Raw genomic sequence first — 25625 nt, 5'->3', positions numbered from 1 at the left:
GATTTGGATTGAAGATCATCTCTTTAGTTTTTGTGGTGTTTAACATACGTGGCTATTATCACACCAGTCTTTAAAGTTATTGATCTCACTGATATAGCCCACAGGGCGTTCAACAATATGTACAAATAAGACTGACAAGCTGAGTTGTCAGTAGCTGGATTTGAACACACAACCTTGTGGTCCAAAGGCGAGAGCTCTACTGACTGAGCTAAGTCTACACGGAGACAATCAGTGACTACAATGTAAACAGAAAAATGATTCAGTGTGTTTGATAACAATTGTGTGTCATCGTTTTGGGGATGTCATTATCCATTACTACAGTGTGTTCGCTGTTCATGTTTTCACGTACAAAGTTCTCTTCAACTGGAATTTCGGATAATGGTCCATACATTGTGTGTAGAATGTTTCACGCAAATTGCTCAAAAAACCAAGCATAAAATCAGGTATTAGCATTCTTCAAACTGCTCAAAATGGAGGGAAAACTGAGGGCGGAGCTTACTTTTCAAAGTGACAGATGTGTTCCCCATGAGTCAAGGAACATATGGAAACAAGTGCCATGAATTTTGGCCAAACGAGGCATGAGTTATGACTGTTCAAATGTTTCATTTTCAAATAATTGCCATAGCGCCCCCCTTTGACCAATTGGAGTAAGACTGGTTACAGGCCTATTTGGCATGACCCTCTACTATACTGTAAAGTGGCATAAGCAAATTACACTTCATGTAGGTATTAGGGGCAGAAGAAGAAGTTTCACAAAACAGCAATTTTCATTGGCTCATAAAAACATTCATTTTTTCACTTAACAAAAATGTGCTACGATTCTTTGTCCGTATAGGTCCAAAGTTCAAGTCTAGAAGTTTTCGTGCATTTTTATCAAAGATCCTGGGAGCAGATACATTTGAACTGTTTTTCATATAATTCAAAATGGCGGGTGATCTAAAGGTCAGAAGTCAAAAGTCAGAGCACGAAAGTTGTTCGGCATGAGGAGACACATATGTGTATCAAAGTGTCATTGCCAACGGTCAAACGGTTCATGAGCTATGCACGTTCAAAGTTAGCATTTTCAATTGAGCGCTATAGCGCCACCATTTGGCCAATCGTCATGGGCTTCGCATAGTCACCGTTTGGCATGGCCCTCTACCAGACTACCGCGTTTCGCAAAAAACGACTGCACGGTTCAGTCAGAACAGCTAAACAGCAATTTAAATTGGCTCATAAAAACTTCATTTTTTCACTTAACAAAAATGTGCTACGATTATGTGTCCGTATAGGTCCAAAGTTCACGTGTAGAAGTTTCCGTGCATTTTCATCAAAGATCCTGGGAGCAGATACATTTTAACTGTTTTTCATATAATTCTACCAGATTACCGCGTTTCGCGAAAACCGACTGCACCGTTCAGTCATAACTGCAATATTTGGCGGAAGGAGAAGAAAAATAAACACAAAAACAAATATAGCTGCAAGCAGCGATAAAGCGGGACCAAGATAGAAGAACAATGCGCAATAAGAACAACATGCACAAATGAGACTGACGAGCTGAGTTGTCGGTACCGGGATTTGAACTCGCAACCTTGTGGACCGAGGGCGGGAGCTCTACTGACTGACCTACACAGAGACAATCAGTGACTATATTGTAAACAGTAAAACCATTAAGTGATTTGGTAACAAGAAGGTGTGTCCTCATTTTGGGCATGTCTTTATCCATTACTACAGTGTGTTTTCACGCACAGTTAAAGTGTGTGTGTGTGTGTGTGTGTGTGCGTGTGTGCGTTGTGTGTGCGTGTGTGCGTGCGTGTGTGCGTGCGTGGCTGCATGCGTGCGTGCGTGTGTTAGGCAGACCTACATGCTCATAACATGTCCCAGTACAGTACGTTACGGTACAGTACGGTACAGTATGGTACAGTACAGTACAGTATGGTGCAGTACAGTACGGTGCAGTACGGTACAGTACAGTACAGCACAGTATGGTACAGTACAGTACCATATGGTACAGTACGGTACAGCACAGTATGGTACAGTACGGTATTACACATTGCACTTATTACACTATTACACTATTACACTACTATTAAACTAGTACACTACTATTACACTATTACACTTATTACATATATTACACTATTACACTACTATTACACTATTACACTATTACACTAAATACACTTATTACACTATTACAAAATTTGACTCAATACACTATTTCAATATTACACTATTACACTTATTACACTATTACACTACTATTACACTATTACACTACTATTACACTATTACACTATTACACTAAACACACTTATTACACTATTACAAAATGAGACTTATTACACTATTTCAGTTACTAGTAACTCTATTATTGTGATGCCATGTCCTAGTGCCTGATGGGTCAAATGTGCTATAGCGCCACCATTTGGCCAATCATCATGGGCTTCGCATAGTCACCGTTTGGCATGGCCCTCTACCATGTTGACAAGTTTCGCGAAAACCGACTGCACGGTTCAGTCAGAACAGCTATTTTTGGCGGAAGGAGAAGAAGAAGGAGAAAAAGAAAGATAAACACAAAAACAATAAGTGACCAAAGCCACTACGTGACTTCTTGGTCCCTTAATAAGTGACCAAAGTCACTGCGTGACTTATTGGTCCCTTAATAATAATAATGGATGTAATTAAAATAATAATACCTTGAGTATAGGTAGTACAGGTTAACACTAGGATGTCTGAAAAAAATTCACTACTACTATGACGGCTAACGGTCAGGGTGACTGTGTTTTTCGTGCTATTTGATTGGCCATTCTCTCGCCCACCGTCTAATGATCTTCACACCTCTCTCTGCACCCGTTGACGGCTTGCCATTGTCTTCTAAATGTTACATTCCAACTCAAGGCAGCAGTTTCAACTCGACAGGACAACTCAAGTTATTTTTTATTTTTTATTTCAGTTTACCAAACTATAATTATAGTGACGGTGTGAGCGCTATATTGAATACCCTTGCGCAGCAAACACTGTCCGACTTTGTATTGAGCCAATAAAATAGGCTACCACACGTTATTGTAACAGCCAGGCACATTGCTCAGAGTCAGACGAAATACGACATTAGTTATATATTGTCATTTTTATATAGAGGGGGAAACATCGATGTAATTAATATATATTTGATTGATTGTGCCAAAAAAAGGAAAGAGCTGTGCGTGCGTGCGTGCAAATCAGAAAAGTTTACAGAAAGGAGTTGGGAGTTTGGGAGCGGCTAGCCTTCTATATAATGCTGCGCACATATTAGCATTTAGCCTATATATATTTTAAAAATACCCAGCATAATTTTTGGGAAGGCTAAGCCTGGCCTAGCCTTACATACTCGCCGCCTATGATAGATGTAATTTATATATATTTGATGTATTGTGCCAGCAGAGAGGTCCGTAGCAGCAGCATGGTTTATATATACACCATAGGATAGATCAAGTCATGTGACGCATCACCGCCACAAATAGTGCTACAGCGTTATCTAAAATGCACTTCCGCATACCTCACCGTCAGTTACTTGGAGAAAAAAGAGAGCCGTGATGCGTGGAAATCAGTTCCACTGGTCGCGTGCAGAAAAGTTTACAGACAAAGAAGGACGGACAGAACTGTTCTTCTGACTGACAACACATTTAGAAGTTCGGGACGTCTATCGGGTTGGACTGATTTCAAACAGTCATTTTTATTTGGCATCGCGCATCGGCAAGCATTCTCGCCCCAAGGAAAGGAAATGTCGGTCGGGTCAAACAGACCATGCTATAAACTTTATTATTCCAGGATAATTGATTCATTTTTATCATCGCCACCTTACATAATTATGCTATAAAGATGGCGTGTATAGTCAACATGTATTTATATCTATTGAGCTATGCGTTTGGTGGAAACAATACGCCAGTCAGTCAACACACCATATTTCACCATATTTTTTTTTTTTTTCGTTTCGAGAAATAAAATCAGACATCGTTATTTCTGCAAACCGCATATAACAAATATAACATCTAAAACAACATTTAGTTTATGTACATTCGTAATGTAAGTTTGCCTATACATGTGGAAGTAGTTGGAATGCAAATGACACATTAGCTTGAACAATGCCCGTCTCCAGCCGGGAGGGAGGTGTGAACAGCACTGCTTGCGGAGGAGAAAGGGTGAGAGTCTAAGAGCGGTCCCACGGACCGAAAAAGAGCAGACATTTTAGTAGAATTATGTCTAAAATCATATTTCCAAAACGTTTCAGATGAAAAAAAAAACAGAGATGGTTTGAATCGAACATTTAGAAAAAGTCATGCAAGGGGAACTTTCTCAGGACTTCATGGGCAAAGAAAATCCACTTTAAAATTTCAAAATCGGTCAGCCAGACCGCTCCGACGCGCTAAAATTAAATAAAAATGAGAAAAACTGTAGCAGTTGTAGGCAGTTTGCAGAATATGAAATAACCTTTATTCCAACGGATGCAAAATAGTTCTTTATTTAGTCACAAGCTCTTGTTAGTACTTTTACCATTGGTTCAATATTTATAAAACACAGACACATTTAACCACTTTCACTTTCCAAATCCTGAAAAAAAAGAAAACGGAAAGAAACAATACTGAAGAAACAAATCTAAAAGCTCACAATGTGCAGGAAAATGTGTTAACATAGCATCACACTTGGTTTATGAATCTACAAGCTGACAATGAACATGCTAGTATGTGTGGGATACACCCACGACAAATGTGACAAATCTCTATTAATGCCAAACTTTCTGTTGCTATTGAATTGTTTTGAGTTTCCAAACGTATAAAGGTATAACGTCTGAAACATCCAACGGTATAATTAAACAGTGTTACCATAGAGAAATAATCTACCAAAGACAAAAACTTTCTCTGCCATGTTAATATAGGTTTTACATACAAAAAGATAAGAAACTAAATCGTGGTGGTCTTTAAATTCGGATGGTGACAAATAATAACAATAAACAAAAAAGAATTGGGCCAAACAAATTAGAAGAAAAAAAGGGGAGGGTAACACTTTGAGTTGTTCTTATTTCTAATTATTTGTCCGGCCCAACATTCTGAGTTGGCTTTTTCCGAGGCTTAAAAGGTTTTTAAATAAATACGTTTTGATATGTCCATGGGGAAATTAGTGGGAACTTATCTTCTGGTGCCCTCTTCGTTCTGAAAGGGGCGGGGCTGTGACGCTCTATTGTCAGATTATGTGATTCCACTGCTTTAGTATCTAATTGTCATTGTCATCCTGGAATAGAATGAATGATGTTATATCATGTGTCAACTCAAATGGGTTCATAGGGAAAATGTGCATTTATTACTATTACAACTAACCACTTCTTCCCTGTATGATTCCTCCTCATTATCCTCAGATGTGCATTTTGACCCAACATTTGGCACTAACTGCAACTAAAGGGTTTCCTCCCTGTATGAGTCCTCATGTGTCTATGGGCTTTCCCCTTTCATGAGTCCTTGTGTGTGATTTTAGAGTACCACTCCTAGCAAAGCCTTTACCACACACGTTACAAGTAAAGGGCTTTTCCCCTGTATGAGTCCTCATGTGTGTTTTTAGATGACCACTCATAGCAAAGCCTTTACCACACACGTTACAAGTAAAGGGCTTTTCACCTGTATGAGTCCTCATGTGTGTTTTTATATCACCACTCTGAATAAAGCCTTTACCACAAACTGTACAAGTGAAGGGCTTTTCCCCTGTATGAGTCCTCATGTGTGTTTTTAAATGACCACCCTGAGCAAAGCCTTTACCACACACGTTACAAGTAAAGGGCTTTTCCCCTGTATGAGTCCTCATGTGTAATTTTAGATTACCACTCATAGCAAAGCCTTTGCCACACACTTTACAAGTAAATGTTTTTTCCCCTGTATGAGTCCTCATGTGTGTTTTTAGATTAACACCCAGAGCAAAGCCTTTACCACACACGTTACAAGTAAAGGGCTTTTCACCTGTATGAGTCCTCATGTGGTTTTTTAGATCACCACTCTGAATAAAGCCTTTACCACAAACTGTACAAGTGAAGGGCTTTTCCCCTGTATGAGTCATCATGTGTGTTTTTAGATGACCACTCATAGCAAAGCCTTTACCACAAACTGTACAAGTGAAGGGCTTTTCCCCTGTATGAATCCTTGAGTGCTTAGTCAGATTTGCCTTAAGATTAAAACATTTGCCATTCTTCCCTGTGTGGCTCCTCATGGAGTGAATATGTTTTGATGATTTTAAGTCCTTGGACAGCTTGCTGCTCAAAGAAAATCTTTGTCCTTCCACATGTTGTGTCTTGTGTGACTTCAGTGTGTTTAAAGTTGACTGACCTTCACTGGGCTCCTGCCACTCATCACTGTCTTCAGTGTCAGATACAGAACAGTGTGAAGAGCGGAGCTGGTTGTCACTAGTTGGTTGTGATGTTCCACAGTCCTCTACATCAGCTTGTGTTTTCATGTGTTCGGTTGAGGTGCCGGCTACAGGCTCTGTCTCTCTGTATTCATCATCATGATCATCTTCACTTTTCACTGCTAGTAATGTCAACCTTGACCCATCAGCCTCCATTGGTCTTTGAAGTAGCTCCTCTTTAATCTGTGGTGGTTGTGGTTCCTCCTGGACCAGACTGGAGCTCCTCTCCGGTTGTTCAGTGAAAACCTCCTCTTTACACACAGGGAGGTGCGGGACGGCTAGAAAAAAGACACAAAGAGAGAAAAACATTTAATGTTTGCATTTTTGGAGGAACATCATCTTCTCCATTTCTAATCAAAGACAGTTTTCAGGGCTTGACATTACATTTTTGAGCCACTTCTCATTTGGACAAGAACATTTACTTACTTGTCCAAGTAAAGATTTTAGAAGACATATTTTGTTTGTATTGATTATAATGTTGCATTTAAATAGTTACCAATAAGTAATACGTGTTCAACAGAAGGTTATGACAAAATGACACTACAAGAAAGAAAAAAAAATACAATTTTTACTAGGACTCCCACCCGTGGGTCCTGGGACCCACTGCAGACCTAACAACATCACTGTGGTACATTCTGTTTCCTAGACAGGCTCTCTACCCATTCAGCTATGCTGTCCCCCTCTAAGGCAGGGGTACTCAACGTTTTTGGCCGGGGACCCCCGGAAATGCTTTGGCAATGTCTCGGGACGCCCGCCCCGCCCCCTCCCGACCCCCAATATAAATTGACTGATACAATAACCTTAATAATAGAGACAATACACCATAAATAAATACTGAAACCAGATATAATCATTAGGGAGGTGTATGCATGCACTATGTGTACCATGTAAACTCTTCATTTCCATTTTCCAGCCATTCAGTTGCAAAATATTATTTTTATTTTATTAATAATTTGGGGGCCCCCCAAAATAATTTGGCGACCCCCCCGAGGGGTCCCGGCCCACAGGTTGAGAACCCCTGCTCTAAGGAAGGACAATATCATTCACTAGAACCAGGGATGGGTGTTTTCTGTGTATCTACGATGGTTAAAATGGAGTTTGAAGTTACAATGGGATTGTCTGATAAAAATAAATATAGTAGACGATAACATTACCCACAATTATTTTGAAAGTGAAATATCCCTTTATGTAAGTAAGTCAACAAAACAGCACGTACCTATACGGTACAACTTTACTACAGGTTGCATCTTCGCATCAAACAGTCCACGTCTCAGGTCCACCTCTGGCTGTTTCTCTGACAACGTTGAATGTCTTTTGGAGGCCATCTCTCTAGATACTGTAGACCTCTCCCTGTGGTGCTCTGTGGAAATCACCAGTAAAAACAACTTGTACTTATCATTCAATAAGGGTTTAATGAACAACTGAACAACCAGGAGTAGTCTGGTGACCACCGGAGAGACGGGTGAAAGCCGGAATGTAGACGGCACCCGGGAGCAGTATGGGTTGGCGCCCCAGCCTGTGTCTTCCGTGAGGAGGAAGCCCAACAATCAAGCTGCAAGCGGAGTCTGCAGCACCACCGTTGCCCAGGTGGAGTCTGCAGCACCACCGTTGCCCAGGTGGAGCCTGCAGAACCATTGTGGCTCAAGAATCCACCACTCCTGAATGAAGTGTCTGGTGCTGATTGATGATTAGAACCTTCCTGGACAGATCACTTAACCCTTTGAGTGGACCAGTACCATGTCTCGTGCTTAAAATCTTAAAAGTCTCACGCACAAATATCTTAATAGCTAAACATGTTTATGGGTTCAAACTTGTTGTTCTATACTTATGTAGCGGCACAAGCGGAAACATGCTGTGTGTCTGTGTCTTTTAGGGGACCATGAGTTACAAAACTATATTTTTATCCTTAGTTTCTGAATAACCCTTTAGTCTTGTTAGAATAATACTAATAAAAACATCATTGTGTTTTACCTGAGAGAGTATTGCACCACATCTTCCTACGTAGTAATGTCAAAGTTGACTCACCAGTCTCCTCTTCCTGTTCCTCTTTAATCTGTGGAGGTTGTGGTTCCTCCAGGACCAGACTGGATCTCCTCTCCTGTTGTTCCTCTTTAATCTGTGGAGGGTGTGGTTCCTCCAGGACCAGACTTGATCTCCTCTCCTCATATTCAGATGAAACCTCTTTACACACAGACAGGAGGAGGGGAGAGACGGTAGCATCAGCAGAGCAACTCAAAGTGCTTTTCTCAACTCAAAGATTATTCTCCTATTCGTTTTGTCAGGATCATTTAAAAAATGAGTGTCTCGAGTCTCTTCACAATGCCTTGCAGAGCAAGGTGTTGAGTAGAGCCCGACATCGGTCTCAACGATGTATCCGTCATTGTTGGCGCCGATCCCCGACATCGGACATTATTTCACCGATGTGGCCAAAACATTTTTTTAATCATCATTAATGTAATCTACCCCCAACCACCCCTTTCCCCCCTCACTGTATATTTCCCTTTTTACCTCCTTTATGATGAATTCCTGTTGTGTTCTTTGGAAAAATAGAAGTGTATATTTGTACATCTCTAAATGTTTTGATGAATTGAACAAGATGGACCCTCTGATAAACAAGTGTAATGCTTTTATTGGGTCGTCCACTCACAGTTAACAGTTTTTGTATTGAGTTGTGCTTGAAATGTACTGTAATTCTGCAAACTGTTTTTTTTAAAAGCCACTGCGTGTGCCGTGCCTGTGACTCTGACCATTTATGTGACTCTCACCATTTATGCCAAATATCTTAATAGCTAAACATGATTATGGGTTCAAACTCGTTGTGCTATACTTATGTAGCGGCACAAGCGGAAACAACATGCTGTGTGTCTGTCTGTCTTTTAGGGGACCATGAGTTACCAAACTATATTTGTATCGTTACAGTTGCTGGATAACCCTTTAGTCTTGTTAGAATAATACTAATAAAAACATCATTGTGTTTTACCTGAGAGAGTATTGCACCACATCTTCCTACGTAGTAATGTCAAAGTTGACTCACCAGTCTCCTCTTCCTGTTCCTCTTTAATCTGTGGATGTTGTTGTTCCTCCTGGACCAGACTGGATCTCCTCACCTCATATTCAGATGAAACCTCTTTACACACAGACAGAAGGAGGAGAGAGAAGGTAGCATCAGCAGAGGAACTCAAAGTGCTTTTGTCAACTCAAAGATGACATTTATTCACCTATTTGTTTTGTCAGGATAACCATCGTTTAAAAAATAAGTGTCTTGAATCTCTTCAAAACGCCTGGCAGAGCAAGGCGTTGTGAGTAGAGCCTGACATCGGTCTCACCGATGTATCCGTAATTTTTGGCACCGATGCCCGACTTCGGACATTATTTCACTGATGTGGCCGAAGGTTTTTTTATCATCAGTAATGTAACCTACACTTGTCTTTTAGAATGTAATACGCCCTTATGAAACGCGCTATTTTGGTTTGATATAAATTTCTTGCAGCTGCAGAGAATGGATTTAAAAGGCACTGTGTGCCATGCCTGTGGGTCTGGAGCCTAGGCTGCAGCAGAAAACCCTGCCCTGCGAGTGACTGTCATAAATGGAAGTCCAGCTGTCATTACGGACCCCTCACCCTGAGAAAATGTCGTCTGTGTGCAGCCCGGGAAAAGATATGAGAGATGTTTGAAAAGATCAGATATTTGAATAAACAAGCGTTTTCTGCCTGAACTTTTACATGGATGTGAAACTAGAGTACAATATCTCACTCCACTTCTTTGGAATTATGTATTGGGTGAGTACAAACAGAGCGTGGAGCACATTTATGCCACCCATGTCTCCTTGCTCACTGGGAGCGGAGGCATCCGATCTATGGCTGTGTTTACAGGAATATATGTCATTTATGTATGATCACAGACATTCTAGGGCTAGTAGAACTACTGGTAAATGTAGTTCAGTTAGCTTAATGCTACTTGTAGCTAAGCTGGTGTTGTTCAGAGTCTACTAACCTGCAGTGTGTAGATCGATGTCCATATCAAAATCAATGTCCATCCGTTTGTTTTGTGTCTCCAGCAGAGTTTCTAGTGTCTCCATCTCTCTCTGGAAGAGGTTGACCATGAACTCTCCCACCGCGCTGAGGCGCTCCAACACAAACACTCTGACGCTAAGCTCCACACTACAAACATCAGCAGCGCCACGCTGTTTGTCCACAACAAACAATATCTCCTCTCCCACCGACGCTAGCTGTTCATTTATCTTCAGCCGTACAGACTCCATTTGACGCTTTTCACCTCCTTTAGGAGACATTTCCACCAAGCTTTCTGTTCCTACTGTAATATAGAATGTGTAATAAAGGCAGAAATATCAACAATTCCCGAGAGGCACGACAACATGTTTGTTCAACAGCATTAACGTGGAAAACAACTGGCGTGGCCACGGGCACTGTTTTTCTGGCAAATCTAAGCTAGCAAATATAAGACTTCCGGGGGACGATCTCTTCAAAATAAGAGTACCCTCTAGAGTATTGAAAAAAAGATTAATTTGCACATTAAAACGATGCTATAGGACACACATTATGTTTCTGTGTAAAAATAAGTAATAAGTAATGTTTCTGTGTAAAGATAAGTAATTAAAAAGTTATCTAAATGGATAAAACTTCCAATTTCCAGACTACAGTGGACTAAAGTGGACGCTGGACAAAAATCCCTGCTATGTTTCGACTAGTGTGACATACACATGCGTCCGGGGAGACCTCCTCTACAACACCACACTGTCCGCTAAGCAGCAGAGGTGTAAAACAAAAATTGGCACCAGGTCACAGGTCAAAAAACTTAAAAAAACGTCGCATTTCCAGACTACAGTGGACTAAAGTGGACGCTGGACAAAAGTCCCTGCTATGTTTCGACTAGTGTGACATACGCACGCGTCCGGGGAGACCTCCTCTACAACACCACACTGTCCGCTAAGCAGCAGAGGTGTAAAACAAAAATTGGCACCAGGTCACAGGTCAAAAAACTTAAAAAAACTTCCCATTTCCAGACTACAGTGGACTAAAGTAGACGCTGGACAAAAATCCCTGCTATGTTTCGACTAGTGTGACATACGCACGCGTCCGGGGAGACCTCCTCTACAACACCACACTGTCCGCTAAGCAGCAGAGGTGTAAAACAAAAATTGGCACCAGGTCACAGGTCAAAAAATTTCAAAAAACTTCCCATTTCCAGACTACAGTGGACTAAAGTGGACGCTGGACAAAAATCCCTGCTATGTTTCGACTAGTGTGACATATGCACGCGTCCGGGGAGACCTCCTCTACAACACCGCACTGTCCGCTAAGCAGCAGAGGTGTAAAACAAATAATTACATGCCATACAGCGAGGTCAGAGGTAAAAAAATATCCCATTTCCAGACTACAGCCCTGCTATGTTTCGACTAGTGTGACATACACACGCGTCCGGGGAGACCTCCTCTACAACACCACAAGCAGCAGAGGTGTAAAACAAAAATTGGCACCAGGTCACAGGTCAAAAACATCAAAAAACTTCCCATTTCCAGACTACAGTGGACTAAAGTGGACGCTGGACAAAAATCCCTGCTATGTTTCGACTAGTGTGACATATGCACGCGTCCGTTGTTTTACACCTCTGCTGCTTAGCGGACAGTGTGGTGTTGTAGAGGAGGTCTCCCCGGACGCGTGTGTATGTCACACTAGTCGAAACATAGCAGGGATTTTTGTCCAGCGTCCACTTTATTAAGTCCATGCACTCCAGTGAATGGACTTGGGCACTCCAGTGTATGGACTTGGGCATTTATCCATTTAGATAACTTTTTTACGTTATTTAATTACTTATTTTTACACAGAAACATAATGTGTGTCTTCACAATAACTGTAATATAATAATAATACTAATAATGTAATGTAATAATTATTTAATTAACGACGCTTTTATTCTGAAAGCAACCGGATGTCTTAAATTTGCTAGCTCTCAAACAGGAAAGTCTAGATTTGCCAAAAAGACGGAGCCGTGGCCACGTGATGCAAACAAGTACTTCCGACCGGGTCAAAGTTTTCACGCATCGCAATCAAGAATCCAGGCACTGTTGCCTTAATGCCTTTCGCCCCCTGGTGGTGGAAGTGTGTAACTGTCAGATAGATAGATAGATAGATAGATAGATAGATAGATAGATAGATAGATAGATAGATAGATAGATAGATAGATAGATAGATAGATAGATAGATAGATAGATAGTGTTATGACCTGGCTCTTGGGCCATAACAAAGGAGGAAGACACACAGCTGTTTAAAAGTGCACAAACCAATATTTATTTACGATATAATACACGTATGCATCAAACAATACTAAAGTATTAAGTGGCTTGTGTTAATCAGTAGATCAGTAGTGTAAGTGAGTGGATGTGTGGTAAATGTAATGTAGGGTGTTGAATGGTGCAAACAAATGCTGCTGCTCTCATGGAAGGAGAGAGAGAGAGACCTGGCTCCCAAGAGAAGACAGACTATGCACACACTGCACACAAAACGAGGTAGAGACTGAGCTACACTTCCTAACCGTCTGTCCACTGTACCAAGACATCAGACATGTACTTCCCTGCACGGATTACAATCACCCAAGGAGAGTTTGAAAACCACCAAATGTTTAGGCCTATAACATGTTTAAAACATTGAAATACTGGTGTTAACTTTCAAAAGTATAAAACGTCTCGGATGTATAGGCTAACTATCTCTGACAGAAAATGCACAATCTTTTATAGTCTCACAAGATAGTACTCAAAGTGTTAATATAACACAGCTCTGTTTACATGTTTATTGTATTGTTTTATCTTGATTGTTTTGTTCCACTTTTGCTTTGACAATGTAAACGTTTGTGTTTATGTTTTCTCATGCCAATAAAGCTCCTATGAATTTAATTTAATTGAGTTAGGCCGGCCAACTCCCAGCCCTTTATTTATTTATTTATTTGACAGGGACAATGCACATTAATCAACATTTCAGTTTTCACTTCCATGTAAATGTGCCAGAGTTAGCCATAAGCTAATTTACATCTGTAGTCCCTGAGCAGGCTCTTAAAATGGTAGTAAAACTGAACATACAATGACACATACAGTACAATACAATGCAATACAATACAATACAGATAAAAGAAAGACAGAGTGTATAGTGTGCCAGAACACAGCACCATGCGTTGATGCCATGTGTGCATATGTGCCAGCACCCAATGTTGGGGACAGTTATATGGGTCACGTGGTGTTGCGTGCTACTAGCCTACGTCACTCATAGTAAAGTCAGCTGTTCGCGAGGCGGCATTGCATGAATGGAAGGAGAGAGGGGGTGAACGGGGAAGGTCCAACTTCGTTGACCGCAATCGCTTTACTATTCTATGATTCACTGTGGTAATGAACCGTTTAACTTTAATAAAATATAACAAAAGCAGTACTCTGGCCTGGAGCAGTGATTCTCATGCAGACGACAACTAAAGCAGCGAGTCTGACAGCTAAACGTTTCCCTGCTTTAGCCTCTCGGCGTCTTATCAAGATAGACGCCATACATTGTCAACGAAAAGTGACACTAAACGTAAGGATTGGAGCCACGGAAGGACCCGACAAGGCACACTTTGGACGCAGAGCAAACGAGCAATGCACGACATGCAAAACAATAGAATGATCAATCACACATCAAGGACCGGAGCGCATCACAAATGACAGGCGGACGGTAACGTAACACAAACAACCCGAACCATTTCGTTCTGCTGTTGACTATTGGCTTGTTTGGAAGTGGACAGTTTGAGCTGGATCCGCCGCCGAGTGGAAACTGTCATTGTGTTGAATACGCTGTGGATGTGTGTGCGGCCCGCCGGGCTAACGTAACCTATTGTGTGTCAACTGTCAAACTATTAACGTGCGCTGCTGTTTGCGATCGCCGATCGCTGTGGCTGTTTATGTGGCTGACTGGCCCGCATTGGATCCTCATTGTGACTTAGCCGCAATTTGCAACTCTAGATTTTTTTACAATGGGATGAATCTAGAGTTGCAATACCCTCCATTGACTCCCCACTCATCATTTTGCGTTTGCGATCTGCTGGTCTTAAACGACGTTAAACTCACCAACATTGCAGCTGTAGTCCAAGCTTTAATAGAATCTTACCTGCACAGACCCAAAGAAGAGGCCGACGCAGCGCAACGCCCCGTCACGCACGGCCTTCTATTAAACAAGCTCTCCCCCTCACGTCTTGTTTTACGGCCCGTCGCAGAATTCCAAAATGGCGGATCGGAATATCACTTGTGGAACATTTTGGACAGAAAGTAGCTCATAACATGTCTACGGGGGATTTTTATGAAAAACAAGCTTTGCAGATTGAAAGAGCAAAATTCAAGCTTGGACTACAGCTGCAATGTTGGTGAGTTAACGTCGTTTAAGACCAGCAGATCGCAAACGCAAAATGATGAGTGGGGAGTCAATGGAGGGTATTGCAACTCTAGATTCATCCCATTGTAAAAAAATATAGAGTTGCAAATTGCGGCTAATTGTGACTGTGTCATTTGCTTGTGCATTCAAGATGAGTGGAACAAATGTTGGTTCAACCGTTGGGAAACAGGACAAGGAAAAAAGGAAAATAAATCTCACGGAAAAGGCTCTTGCAAATAAAATTGAATCAATTCAAAAGGAACGCAAAAGGAAAGTAGACGAAATAAAGTATTTGACAACCTCTATCCAGACCTCATGAAAGATGACAAAAACGTTTCAGTGGTTAAAGGAAAACGTGATGTTTTGATGCAACTGTCTCACACTTCAAATGAACTGCATGCCTCTTTAATGCCTCTTATCCCATCTGATGAACAAGGAAAGCAAAATCAATGGTTCTCAAAGGTTAACACACGTACAGATGGTCTCATTGAGGATGTTAATGCCTGGTTCAAATTCTCACAAATAGGAGGACCTCAGCTAGAGGCTCCTGGCAGGCCTAATGAAAGCCCCCTGCAGCATGAAGCTGCTGAGGAGGAAAATGGAGGTGTGGGAAATGTGACTCAGTCACATCAAGTTGATGATGCTCAGTAGGATGTTAGACCATGTGACAGCATATCTAATATAAGCAGCACAAATGGTTCAAAATCCATAAGGTCAAGAGTGTCCTCAACTACATCTGCACGTGTCAGAGCCGAGGCCGAAGTGGCTGCTTTAATGGCTCGGCAAAAGTTGCTTCAACAAAAGCATGCTCTTGAAGATCAATTAGCTGAAATAAGAAAACAAAAGGAACAACTACAGTTTGATTCAGACATGGCCGCATCTGTGGCAAAACTGAATGTCTTAAGAACCTCTGGGTCAGGGGTTCCGCTTCTAGAAAATCGGGGCGGAGCGCCACTTCTAGGAGATCGGACGGAATGGTCTCCTACTTTGAAAAGGGCCTCAACATTAATGCTGAGCCATTTGTACCACACAAGGATGGAAGACAACCTGCTGCAGTTGGAGGCGCACGACCAAAGGAAAAACAACCTGATGGAGCCAGACCTCCCCAGAGGCCCTCAGCGCTCACACAGAGACAGAGCATGGCCCCAGAGGCTACAGAGCATCCATTGTCTTTACATAAGGACATGCAACCTCTTTCTAGAAACACCAGCAGTGGACAGAACGACATGATTTCTATAATGAAAAAACAAAATGAGATCACTTCAATGTTGGTGCATCAGCAATGCATTGCTTTATTGCCTAAAAGAGACATCCAGCTGTTTGACGGTGACCCTCTGCAGTATCATGGCTTTATGCAGTCATTCGAGTAGACCATAGAGCGGAGGACTGACAATTCCATTGATTCCCTGCACTATCTAGAGCAATACACCAGGGGGCAGCCTCAAATGCTGGTGAGAAGTTGTCAACACATGTCTGATGGCACTGGATATGCTACGGCAAAGGCCTTACTCCAGGAGCACTTTGGAAATGAGCATGTAATAGCATCCGCATATATGGACAGAATATTCTCGTGGCCAGCAATTAAGTCCGAGGACGGGAAAGCCTTGCAAGCATACAGCCTATTCTTGCGAGGATGTTGCAATGCAATGAAAGACGTGCACAACCTATGTGACTTGAACACATCCGCAAACATGCTTGCTGTGATTAAAAAACTGCCCTTCAAGTTGAGGGACAAGTGGCGAACAGAAGCATGTAACATCCAAGAAAGGCATCGCAAACGAGCCATGTTCACCGATATTGTGACCTTTATTGAGCATGAAGTGAGAATCGCTACCGACCCTGTATTCAGAGACATACAGGATGAAAGTGGAAGAGCCAAACCATTGCCTCGTCTTCAGGCTAGAGGGAGTAGCTTCGCCACCACTTTCACAACTGTTGAAAGAGATTCTCATTGGGAGAACAGAAACGAGGACAGACTTGAGAAGACATGTCTTTTCTGCAAAAAGGGTGGACACACACTGGAGTCGTGCACTCTATTGGAGAGGAAAGCTCACAATGAGAAAATGGAGTTCCTGAAAAAAATGGAGTTTGCTTTGGATGCTTGTGCACTGGGCACATCAGCAGACGGTGTCTTGCAAGAAATGTGGCAAGAAATGTGGCTCACGACATCCCAGCTTGCTCCACATCCACCCTGATGAGAATTCAGATGTAGAGAAAGGCGGGAACAACTCAGACAGAGCTCTAGTCATCAATACCGGTGGTCTTACTGGGGCCGGTGACCAAGATTGTAAGCTTGCCATCGTACCGGTTAAGGTGAAGTCAAGTAAAGGTCAAGGGTTAGTGGAAAGCTACACCTTCCTAGACCCAGGGAGCTCAGCATCCTTCTGTACAGTGGGTCTGATGGAGAAGCTTGGACTTTCTGGGAGAAAAACAAAGATGCTTTTAAGTACGATGGGCCAAGAAAAGGTGGTTGACAGCTGCATCGCATCCGACTTGGAAGTCGCTGGCTTGGACAGTGACCGGTACTGTGAAGTGCCCAAAATATTTGCACAACAACAGATGCCTGTCAACAGAAGCAACATCCCACGACAGCAAGATCTGGGAAAATGGCCTCATCTGAAGAATGTCTATCTGCCACAGATAGATGCAGATGTGGAGATGTTGATTGGTTTGAATGTTCCCAAAGCCTTGGAACCACTGGAAGTTATCCGAAGTATGGATGGAGGGCCATACGCAGTCAGGACAATGCTTGGATGGACTGTAAACGGACCACTCGGAGGGGATAGCAGTGACGATCCTGTGACTCAGTCTGTCAGCGTTAACAGAATCTCTGCTGTCACCCTTGATGAGCTCTGGAACCAGCAGTTCAAGACGGACTTCCCCGAAAACAGCCAGGATGAATTGCAAGGGCTGTCGAGGGAGGATCGTAAGTTCTTGGAAATGGCTGATGAGTCTGTGGAACTCGTGGATGGCCATTACATTGTTGGATTGCCATTACATTGGAGGAGACTTGGCCTGTTAACCCAGACAACTTGGGAGAACTTCCCCCTGGAGACCCAGAGGTTAAGGTGTCAGCCGCCATCGTCTCTGTGGAAGAAGAGGAGGAAGATACTGTGGTACGTTTGATCAACCGCAGCTCATCTTGGAGACACCTCACAAGAGTAATGGCATGGATCCTGAGGCTCAGAACCTTACTTTGGAACAACAGGAAGAGGAGAGAAGTCACTGGACGTGATTCTCAGTCAGCATCAAATGGAACTCAACACAAAGATGTTCTTAACAAGGAGATTTGTCTCTCATTGGAAGAGATCAAAGGAGCTGAACTGGAGATCATTAAGTTCTGTCAAAGAAGACGGTTCTCGGAGGAGTTCTCTTGCCTCGAAAAGGGAGAGAGTGTGAAAGGGAACAGTCACATTTACAGACTCAGTCCAAGGCTGGAAGATGGTGTGTTGAGAGTCGGAGGCCGACTTAGTAAGGCTGCCATGCCCGAAGAGTCTAAACATCAAGCCATAATAGCTAAAGATCTCCACATCTCAGACCTCATCCTACGGCAGATACATCAGGAGGTTGGCCATGGCGGTAGGAACCATATGTTGTCAAGGCATTTCTAGATGTGTCATCTGTCGTCGGCTACATGGAGCCGCAGGTCAACAACAAATGGCAGATTTGCCTAGTGACAGAGTGTCCACAGGGGAACCTCCGTTCACTTATGTCGGAGTCGACTATTTTGGCCCATTCGACATCAAGCGTGGCAGGAGTCTTGTGAAAAGATATGGAGTGATCTTCACATGTTTGACAATAAGAGCCGTGCACATTGAAGTTGCCTCATCCTTGGACACTGACTCATTCATCAACGCCTTGAGGCGCTTCATTGCGAGAAGAGGACAGATCAAAGAGCTGCGCTCTGACAATGGCACCAATTTCATCGGTGCAGAGCGTGAGCTGAAACGAGCCATTGAAGGATGGAACCTGCAGCAGATCAATGATGTGCTCTCTTTGAAAGGAATCAAGTGGACGTTTAACCCTCCTAGCGGATCACATCACGGCGGAGCATGGGAGAGGTTAATTCGCTCCATCAGGAAGATTCTTAATTCCACCTTGAGGACACAGAGTACCGTATGGAGGGACTCCATACGGTACTCTGTGAAGTGGAGTCAATTCTCAACAGTAGACCTCTCACTAAGGAATCCACAGATCCGAATGACTTGGAGGCTTTAACACCCAATCATCTTCTGCTCCTGAAAGTCAAGCCCAGTTTACCACCTGGCCTGTTCCACAAGGAGGACAGCTATGCACGCAGGAGATTGAAGCAGGTGCAATACATTTCGGATCTCTTCTGGAAGAGGTGGGTTAAGGAATACCTGCCACAATTACAGGAACGGCAGAAATGGACAAAAATCAAGCGGAACTTCACCTCCGGCGACATAGTGCTCATAATGGATGATTCTGCACCGCGTAATTCCTGGATCATTGGGAGGATTACAGAGACAATTCCAGATCGGAATGGACTTGTTCGACAAGTCTGGATCAAGACCCGGACCAGCCTTCTATGCAGACCTGTGACAAAGATCTGCCTTCTTCAGGAGTCTATGGAGTCGTGAAGGCTTCACTCCTTTTCCATGGATTTGGATTTACTTTTTCCTGACATTGGGGTACTTGACTTTTTCATGACTTTGAATTCGGGTTTTTTGCGTGGGGTTCGTTTCAAGACCTGCAATGAACTACGAACTTCTTGCGCACACAAAAAATCGCAAAAGGCACAAAAGATTTGAAAAATAATGTAATGTACCGTTTTTCAATATGAATTGAATCCATGCATTCATTATTACTGCCTATGGATATGTAATAATTAGGGGCCGGAATGTTGGGGACAGTTATATGGGTCACGTGGTGTTGCGTGCTACTAGGCTACGTCACTCGTAGTAAAGTCAGCTGTTCGCGAGGCGGCATTGCATGAATGGAAGGAGAGAGGGGGTGAACAGGGAAGGTCCAACTTCGTTGACTGCAATCGCTTTACTATTCTATGATTCACTGGGGTAATGAACCGTTTAACTTTAATAAAATATAACAAAAGCAGTACTCTGGCCTGGAGCAGTGATTCTCATGCAGACGACAACTAAAGCAGCGAGTCTGACAGCTAAACGTTTCCCCGCTTTAGCCTCTCGGCGTCTTATCAAGATAGACGCCATACACCCAACACTATGTCCATATAAAAACACAATACAACAGATATAGAACACACTGGGACCACTGGCCAGGGAATTGATTGGCAATTGCTCTGGACCTGTGGGAAGCAAAGACCTAGGCCTATAGGAATACACACAGGCCCTAGTAGGCCAACTACAGGGGCTGTGACAACAGACAGACAGACAGACAGACAGATAGATAAGCTATTTGCACACTTTTGACAATTTTAATCCATGATGCATTGATATTAACAGCTTCCGCGCCATTGCCGACGATTAAAGTCAATTGAAGCTTAATTTTGATACTGGCGCTTAACGCCATTGCCGACGGCCTTCGGCAATTGAGCTTTTATAGCGCGTTCGATTGCTCGAGCCAAAATGCTACTCACGTTAGCCGGTTAGCTAGCTGTGTTGTTAGCACAGCATTGGATCGCCCATCTTAGATCGTCGTCGCCATAAGCATCCATTCTATCCATTTCTTTCAATCGCCTGTAACTCCTATTCCTTGTCCCAGATGGCATTTTTGGTCAAAACAGCGTTTCTTTGACGGCACAGAGCTGACAATCTAGAGCTCTCCGGAGCTCCGGCCTGGATTCACATTGTAAACAAGGCCCATCCAGCTGTGTGAAAACTCCTAACGTAGGACTACCGGTTGTGGACCGGAAATGGCGGATTTTCAAAATAAGAGCTCAAATTAAAAAAATGCTGGCGTGAATTAGATCCTAATTTTTCAATAAATGATAGCGGTCTAAGTGTTAAATGGAAAAAGTACTTTGTAATTTCACTAATTTGTCATTAAAAGGAATACTTGAGCATACGTAGGCTACTTTGTCCACCACCGATAACTGGACACCAACATCAGGTAGTCTAAATTATTATCTATGTATTAGTACTAATTACCTAGTAATTATTACTGGTGGTTCATCAGCTGGTGGTTCATGAGCTATGCCTGATTTTCAATCGAGTGCTACAGTGCCACCCTTTGTCCAATGGTTGTGGGCTTTGTGTCTAAGCAGGGTGACATAGCCCTCTAACATATTGCACATTTCGTGAAAAACAACTGCATGGTTTGGCCTGGAGCGCTGACATAAGAAAATATGTATAATTCAAAATAGTGGGTGAACTAATGCTGCATTCACATGGAATCGGGCAAGCGGTAGACGGCAAACGGCAAAACCTGCTGGACGGCACGGTAAAAAGATTAAATATTTTAACATTGATGCCGCCTGCCACTACCGTCACCGGATCTGGCTGCCAGGCTGCCGTGCCGTCCTGTTCCGTTTAACGTCCTGCTCCCGTCCACTAAAATGACTTACGGTTTGCCTGATCTACTGCTTGCCTGATTCCATGTGAATGCAGCATTAGCCAGGGTCAGAGGTCAAAAGTCAGAACACGAAGGTTGTTCGACATGAGGAGACGCATATGTCTATCCAAGTTTTATTGTTGACGGTCAAACGGAGCTATACCTGTTCAAATTTAGCATTTGAGTGCTATTGATTGAGTGCTATAGCGCCACCCTTTGGCCAATGGCCGTGGGCTTGGCGTTCTCACCGTTTAGCATACCCCTCTACCATATTGCCAAGTTTCACGAAAACCGACTGCACGGTTAAGCCAGAAATGCAATTTTGTTTTAAGGGGCCAGGCACTTCGGGCGCGGCCCCTTAAAAACAGAAAAACTACAATAAGGGACCATAGGCCATTTAGCTTGGCCCCTTAATAACTGAACTGGAGACACCCCCAAAAAATCATGTTTGAACTAGGGACACCCCCCAAAAGAATATATATATATTTAAAATGGGGCACCCGCCCCCACCCTGCCAAGCAGTAGGATTTGAGTCATTACATCTTGTTTGACACTGTTCCATATTGTGAAAAATTAATTTCTAATCCTTTCTTAGATAGGTGACAATTTGGCCAATTTTGAATATTGTATATTTTCTGTAACATTTTAAAAATTTTGAATTACATTTGACGCAGTGATGGTCTCATAATAATTTCTTTTCTTGTTTTTAGTTTTTCTTTTGGAGGTTACAAAAATACCAGATAGGCTACTCTGTATAGACTGTGTTAGCAGAGCTGCCATTACAGCGATAAGGAAGAGTCTAGATAGCCTGGAGCTAGTCGGACTAAACAAACATAACGGAGGAAAAGAATGAGGATTCAGCACTTACATTCAGCTCGTGATCATAATAACTCGAACATCTTTATTAGCAGCGTCATTATAAACACATTGGGTAACAGGCATATCCGGTACTTCCGGTATGGCACTTCAGAAAAAGGGTTTATCATTTATATATATACAGACAATAAAGATCACATCTTAACACATTTTGCGTTTGGGTATTACCACACGTGAATAGCCCAAGACGTCTGTGGACGTCTTTGAAAAAAAAAATGTGAATGGATTTTCTAGGTGAAAGTGATTTTTAGGCAGTTTTGCGTGGGCTCTCTTAACAGACTGCATCATGGGAATGTGTCGCCGCACTAAGAGGTGTTTGTAGAAAGAGTGAGACCACAGCATGTCATGATGGATCAATCCACATCTTTAATGTCAATCCTCCGGCCGGCCGGCCTGCCAGCCAGGAGAAGACCCCCAAAACACTGTATTCTAGGTCCACTGGTGACCGTTAAGAAAAGGCAGACACGTGCATAGGCTTCAGCCCCTGCCCCTTTACCCATCTGTAAAAAACTGCCCTCTTCAGTCCATGAAAGTAGCATTTACTATGGTGAAAGAAATGCCAAATGTGGCCGTTTTAAAGATGTTTTGGCCAATCTGCCCAATCTGCTCAGTAAAGCTTGTTGAATGTGACTTATATAAATACCACGACAAAATGGTCGTGCATCTGTTCCCAATGAGGCAGCCTGCTCATATCTCACCTTTGGAGGAGAGCTGGCTTGCAGAGCATGGCTTAAAACTTAGGCTGATCGGCTGTGGGGCCAATAGGGCTATACTGTAGGCTACTGTATATTGATCACAACATGAACGCCAGACATGCATGCCTCGGTAACTCCAAATGTCCCGTGAATCATTTCATATTTCATGATGACATATCATATCATCACAAGAACTCATCAGTGGACTTACCATCTGACAAAGAAATTATAGCTGTGTTGTGTGTCCAGATTTGATCCATTTCCCCAGTCATTCCGACATACGACAGTGATATGATATTAATCAAATAATAATCATAAGCTCTGATGAAAGATATCAAGACCCGGCCCACAACAGCCCTGCAATCAGGCTCAGCCCTGTTGGCACAACAGGTTGTGTGTCGGTCTGGCGAGTGGGAGACTGGGGTTCAATCCCCGCTACCTGCAAAACACTACATCTGCAAAGGGGAATGAGTGAGCAATTGTTCAATATAAATGGCTTTTATAATATTCTTGCCAAGTTGTATTAGCCTTTAGTCTTGAGGTCAAACTTAAATCAATTAACTTCTTTCTCATTATACGTGAGAAAAGGATATCCTACAGATTGCTACTTTATTAACAAGTGGATCCATCGTTTAGGAGCTTGCTTGCCAAAATAAGCTGATCTACAAGTGTAACGCGGTGCACAACAGACACGCTGTTATCTTGTAGATCTGTCCATTTGAAACATGTTAGTAACGTGTTCCGATAGCGACCATAAACATCATCACGTTAGATTAAACAGGCGTGTATGTTCTACGCAAGGCAGAACCTACAAGGTGGAAACGCTTGGTAAAGAGGGAGTCCGCTGACTGTCAGGTTCATGAGCTATACCTTTTTTATATTCGAATTTTCACTTGAGTGCTAAAGTGCCACCCTTTGGCCAATGGTTGTGGGCCTCACCGTTTAAAGTAGCATAGCCCTCTACCATATTGCCAAGTTTTGCAAAAAACGACTGCACAGTTAAGCCAGAACTGCAAGTTTTGGCAGCCTCAGCCGATCTGCGTTGCTGTACGAACAATAAGGGATCTTTCCCCATCGGACTTGACCCCAAATAATTATAACAATAATAATAACAAATAATAATAATGGATGTAATTAAAATAATAATAATAATAATATTAATACCTTGAGTATAGGTAGTACAGGTTAAAGAAAAAAATAAAATAAAAATGAGAAACTAGCAGTTGTAGGCAGTTTGCAGAATATGAAAGAACCTTCATTCCAACAGACGCAAACTAGTTATTTATTTAGTCAACCAATGTTAGTACTTTTAACATTGGTTCAATATTTATAAAACACAGACACATTTAACCACTTTCACTTTCCAAATCCTGAAAAAAAAGAAAACAGAAAGAAACAAAATACTGAAGAAACAAATCTAATGTGCAGGAAAATGTGTTAACATAGCATCACACTTGGTTTATGAATCTACACGCTGACAATGAACATGCTAGTATGTGTGGGATACACCCACAACAAATGTGACAAATCTCTGCCAATGCCAAACCTTCTGTTGCCATTGAATTGTTTTGAGTTTCCAAACGTATAAAGGTATTAACGACTGAAACATCCAACGGTATAATTAAACAGTGTTACCATAGAGAAATAATCTACCAAAGACAAAAACGTTATCTGCCATGTTTATATAGGTTTTACATACAAAAAGATAACAAGAAACTAAATTGTGGTGGTCTTTAAATTCGGATGGTGACAAATAACAATAACAATAAACTAAAAATAATTGGGCCAAACAAATTAGAAGAAAAAAAGGGGAGAGTAACACTTTGAGTTTTTCTTATTTCTAATGATTTGTCCGGACCAACATTTTTTGTCATTGTCATGATTTGTCACAATCTGAGTTGGCTTTTTCCGAGGCTTAAAAGGTCTTTAAATAAATATGTGTTGATATGTCTATGGGGAAATGAATCGGAACTTCTCTTCTGGTGCCGTCTTCGTTCTGAAAGGGGCGGGACTTTGACAATCTATTGTCAGATTATGTGATTCCACTGCTTTAGTATCTATCATCTGTCATTGTCATCCTGGAATAGAATGAATGATGTTATATCATGTGTCAACTCAAATGGGTTCATGGGGAAAATGTGCATTTATTACTATTACAACTAACCACTTCTTCCCTGTATGATTCCTCCTCATTATCCTCAGATGTGCATTTTGACCCAAGCATTTGGCACCAACTGCAACTAAAGGGTTTCCTCCCTGTATGAGTCCTCATGTGTCTATGGGCTTTCCCCTTTCATGAGTCCTCATGTGTCTTTTTAGATGAACACTCTGAATAAAGGCTTTACCACACACGTTACAAGTAAAGGGCTTTTCCCCTGTATGAGTCCTCATGTGTCTTTTTAGATGACCACTCGTAGCAAAGCCTTTACCACACACGTTACAAGTAAAGGGCTTTTCCCCTGTATGAGTCCTCATGTGTGTTTTTAGATGACCACTCATAGCAAAGGCTTTACTTCACACGTTACAAGTAAAGGGCTTTTCACCTGTATGAGTCCTCATGTGTCTTTTTAGATGACCACTCCTAGCAAAGCCTTTACCACACACGTTACAAGTAAAGGGCTTTTCCCCTGTATGAGTCCTCATGTGTGTTTTTAGATTAATACCCAGAGCAAAGGCTTTACCACACACGTTACAAGTAAAGGGCTTTTCACCTGTATGAGTCCTCATGTGTAATTTTAGAGTAACACTTTGAGAA

General features: G+C 42.3%; 1 protein-coding gene across 1 annotated transcript in view; it reads right to left on the bottom strand.

Moving 5' to 3' along the window:
• The window catches only part of LOC306918935 (uncharacterized protein), a gene marked incomplete at both ends in the record, with an annotated part of 45451 nt that overhangs the window by 1606 nt on the left and 18220 nt on the right, over window positions 1-25625 (bottom strand). The window contains one exon of the mRNA XM_079531771.1: window positions 6327-6683. Within this exon, the coding sequence (XP_079387897.1) occupies window positions 6327-6683 (357 nt within the window). The remainder of the gene's footprint in view (window positions 1-6326; window positions 6684-25625) is intronic.

The sequence above is a fragment of the Electrona antarctica genome (assembly GCF_951216825.1).
Source record: "Electrona antarctica genome assembly, contig: scaffold_85, whole genome shotgun sequence".
NCBI lineage: Eukaryota > Metazoa > Chordata > Actinopteri > Myctophiformes > Myctophidae > Electrona > Electrona antarctica.
The sequence above is the reverse complement of the archived record's forward strand: the minus strand, read 5'-3'. Positions and strand labels throughout refer to the sequence as shown.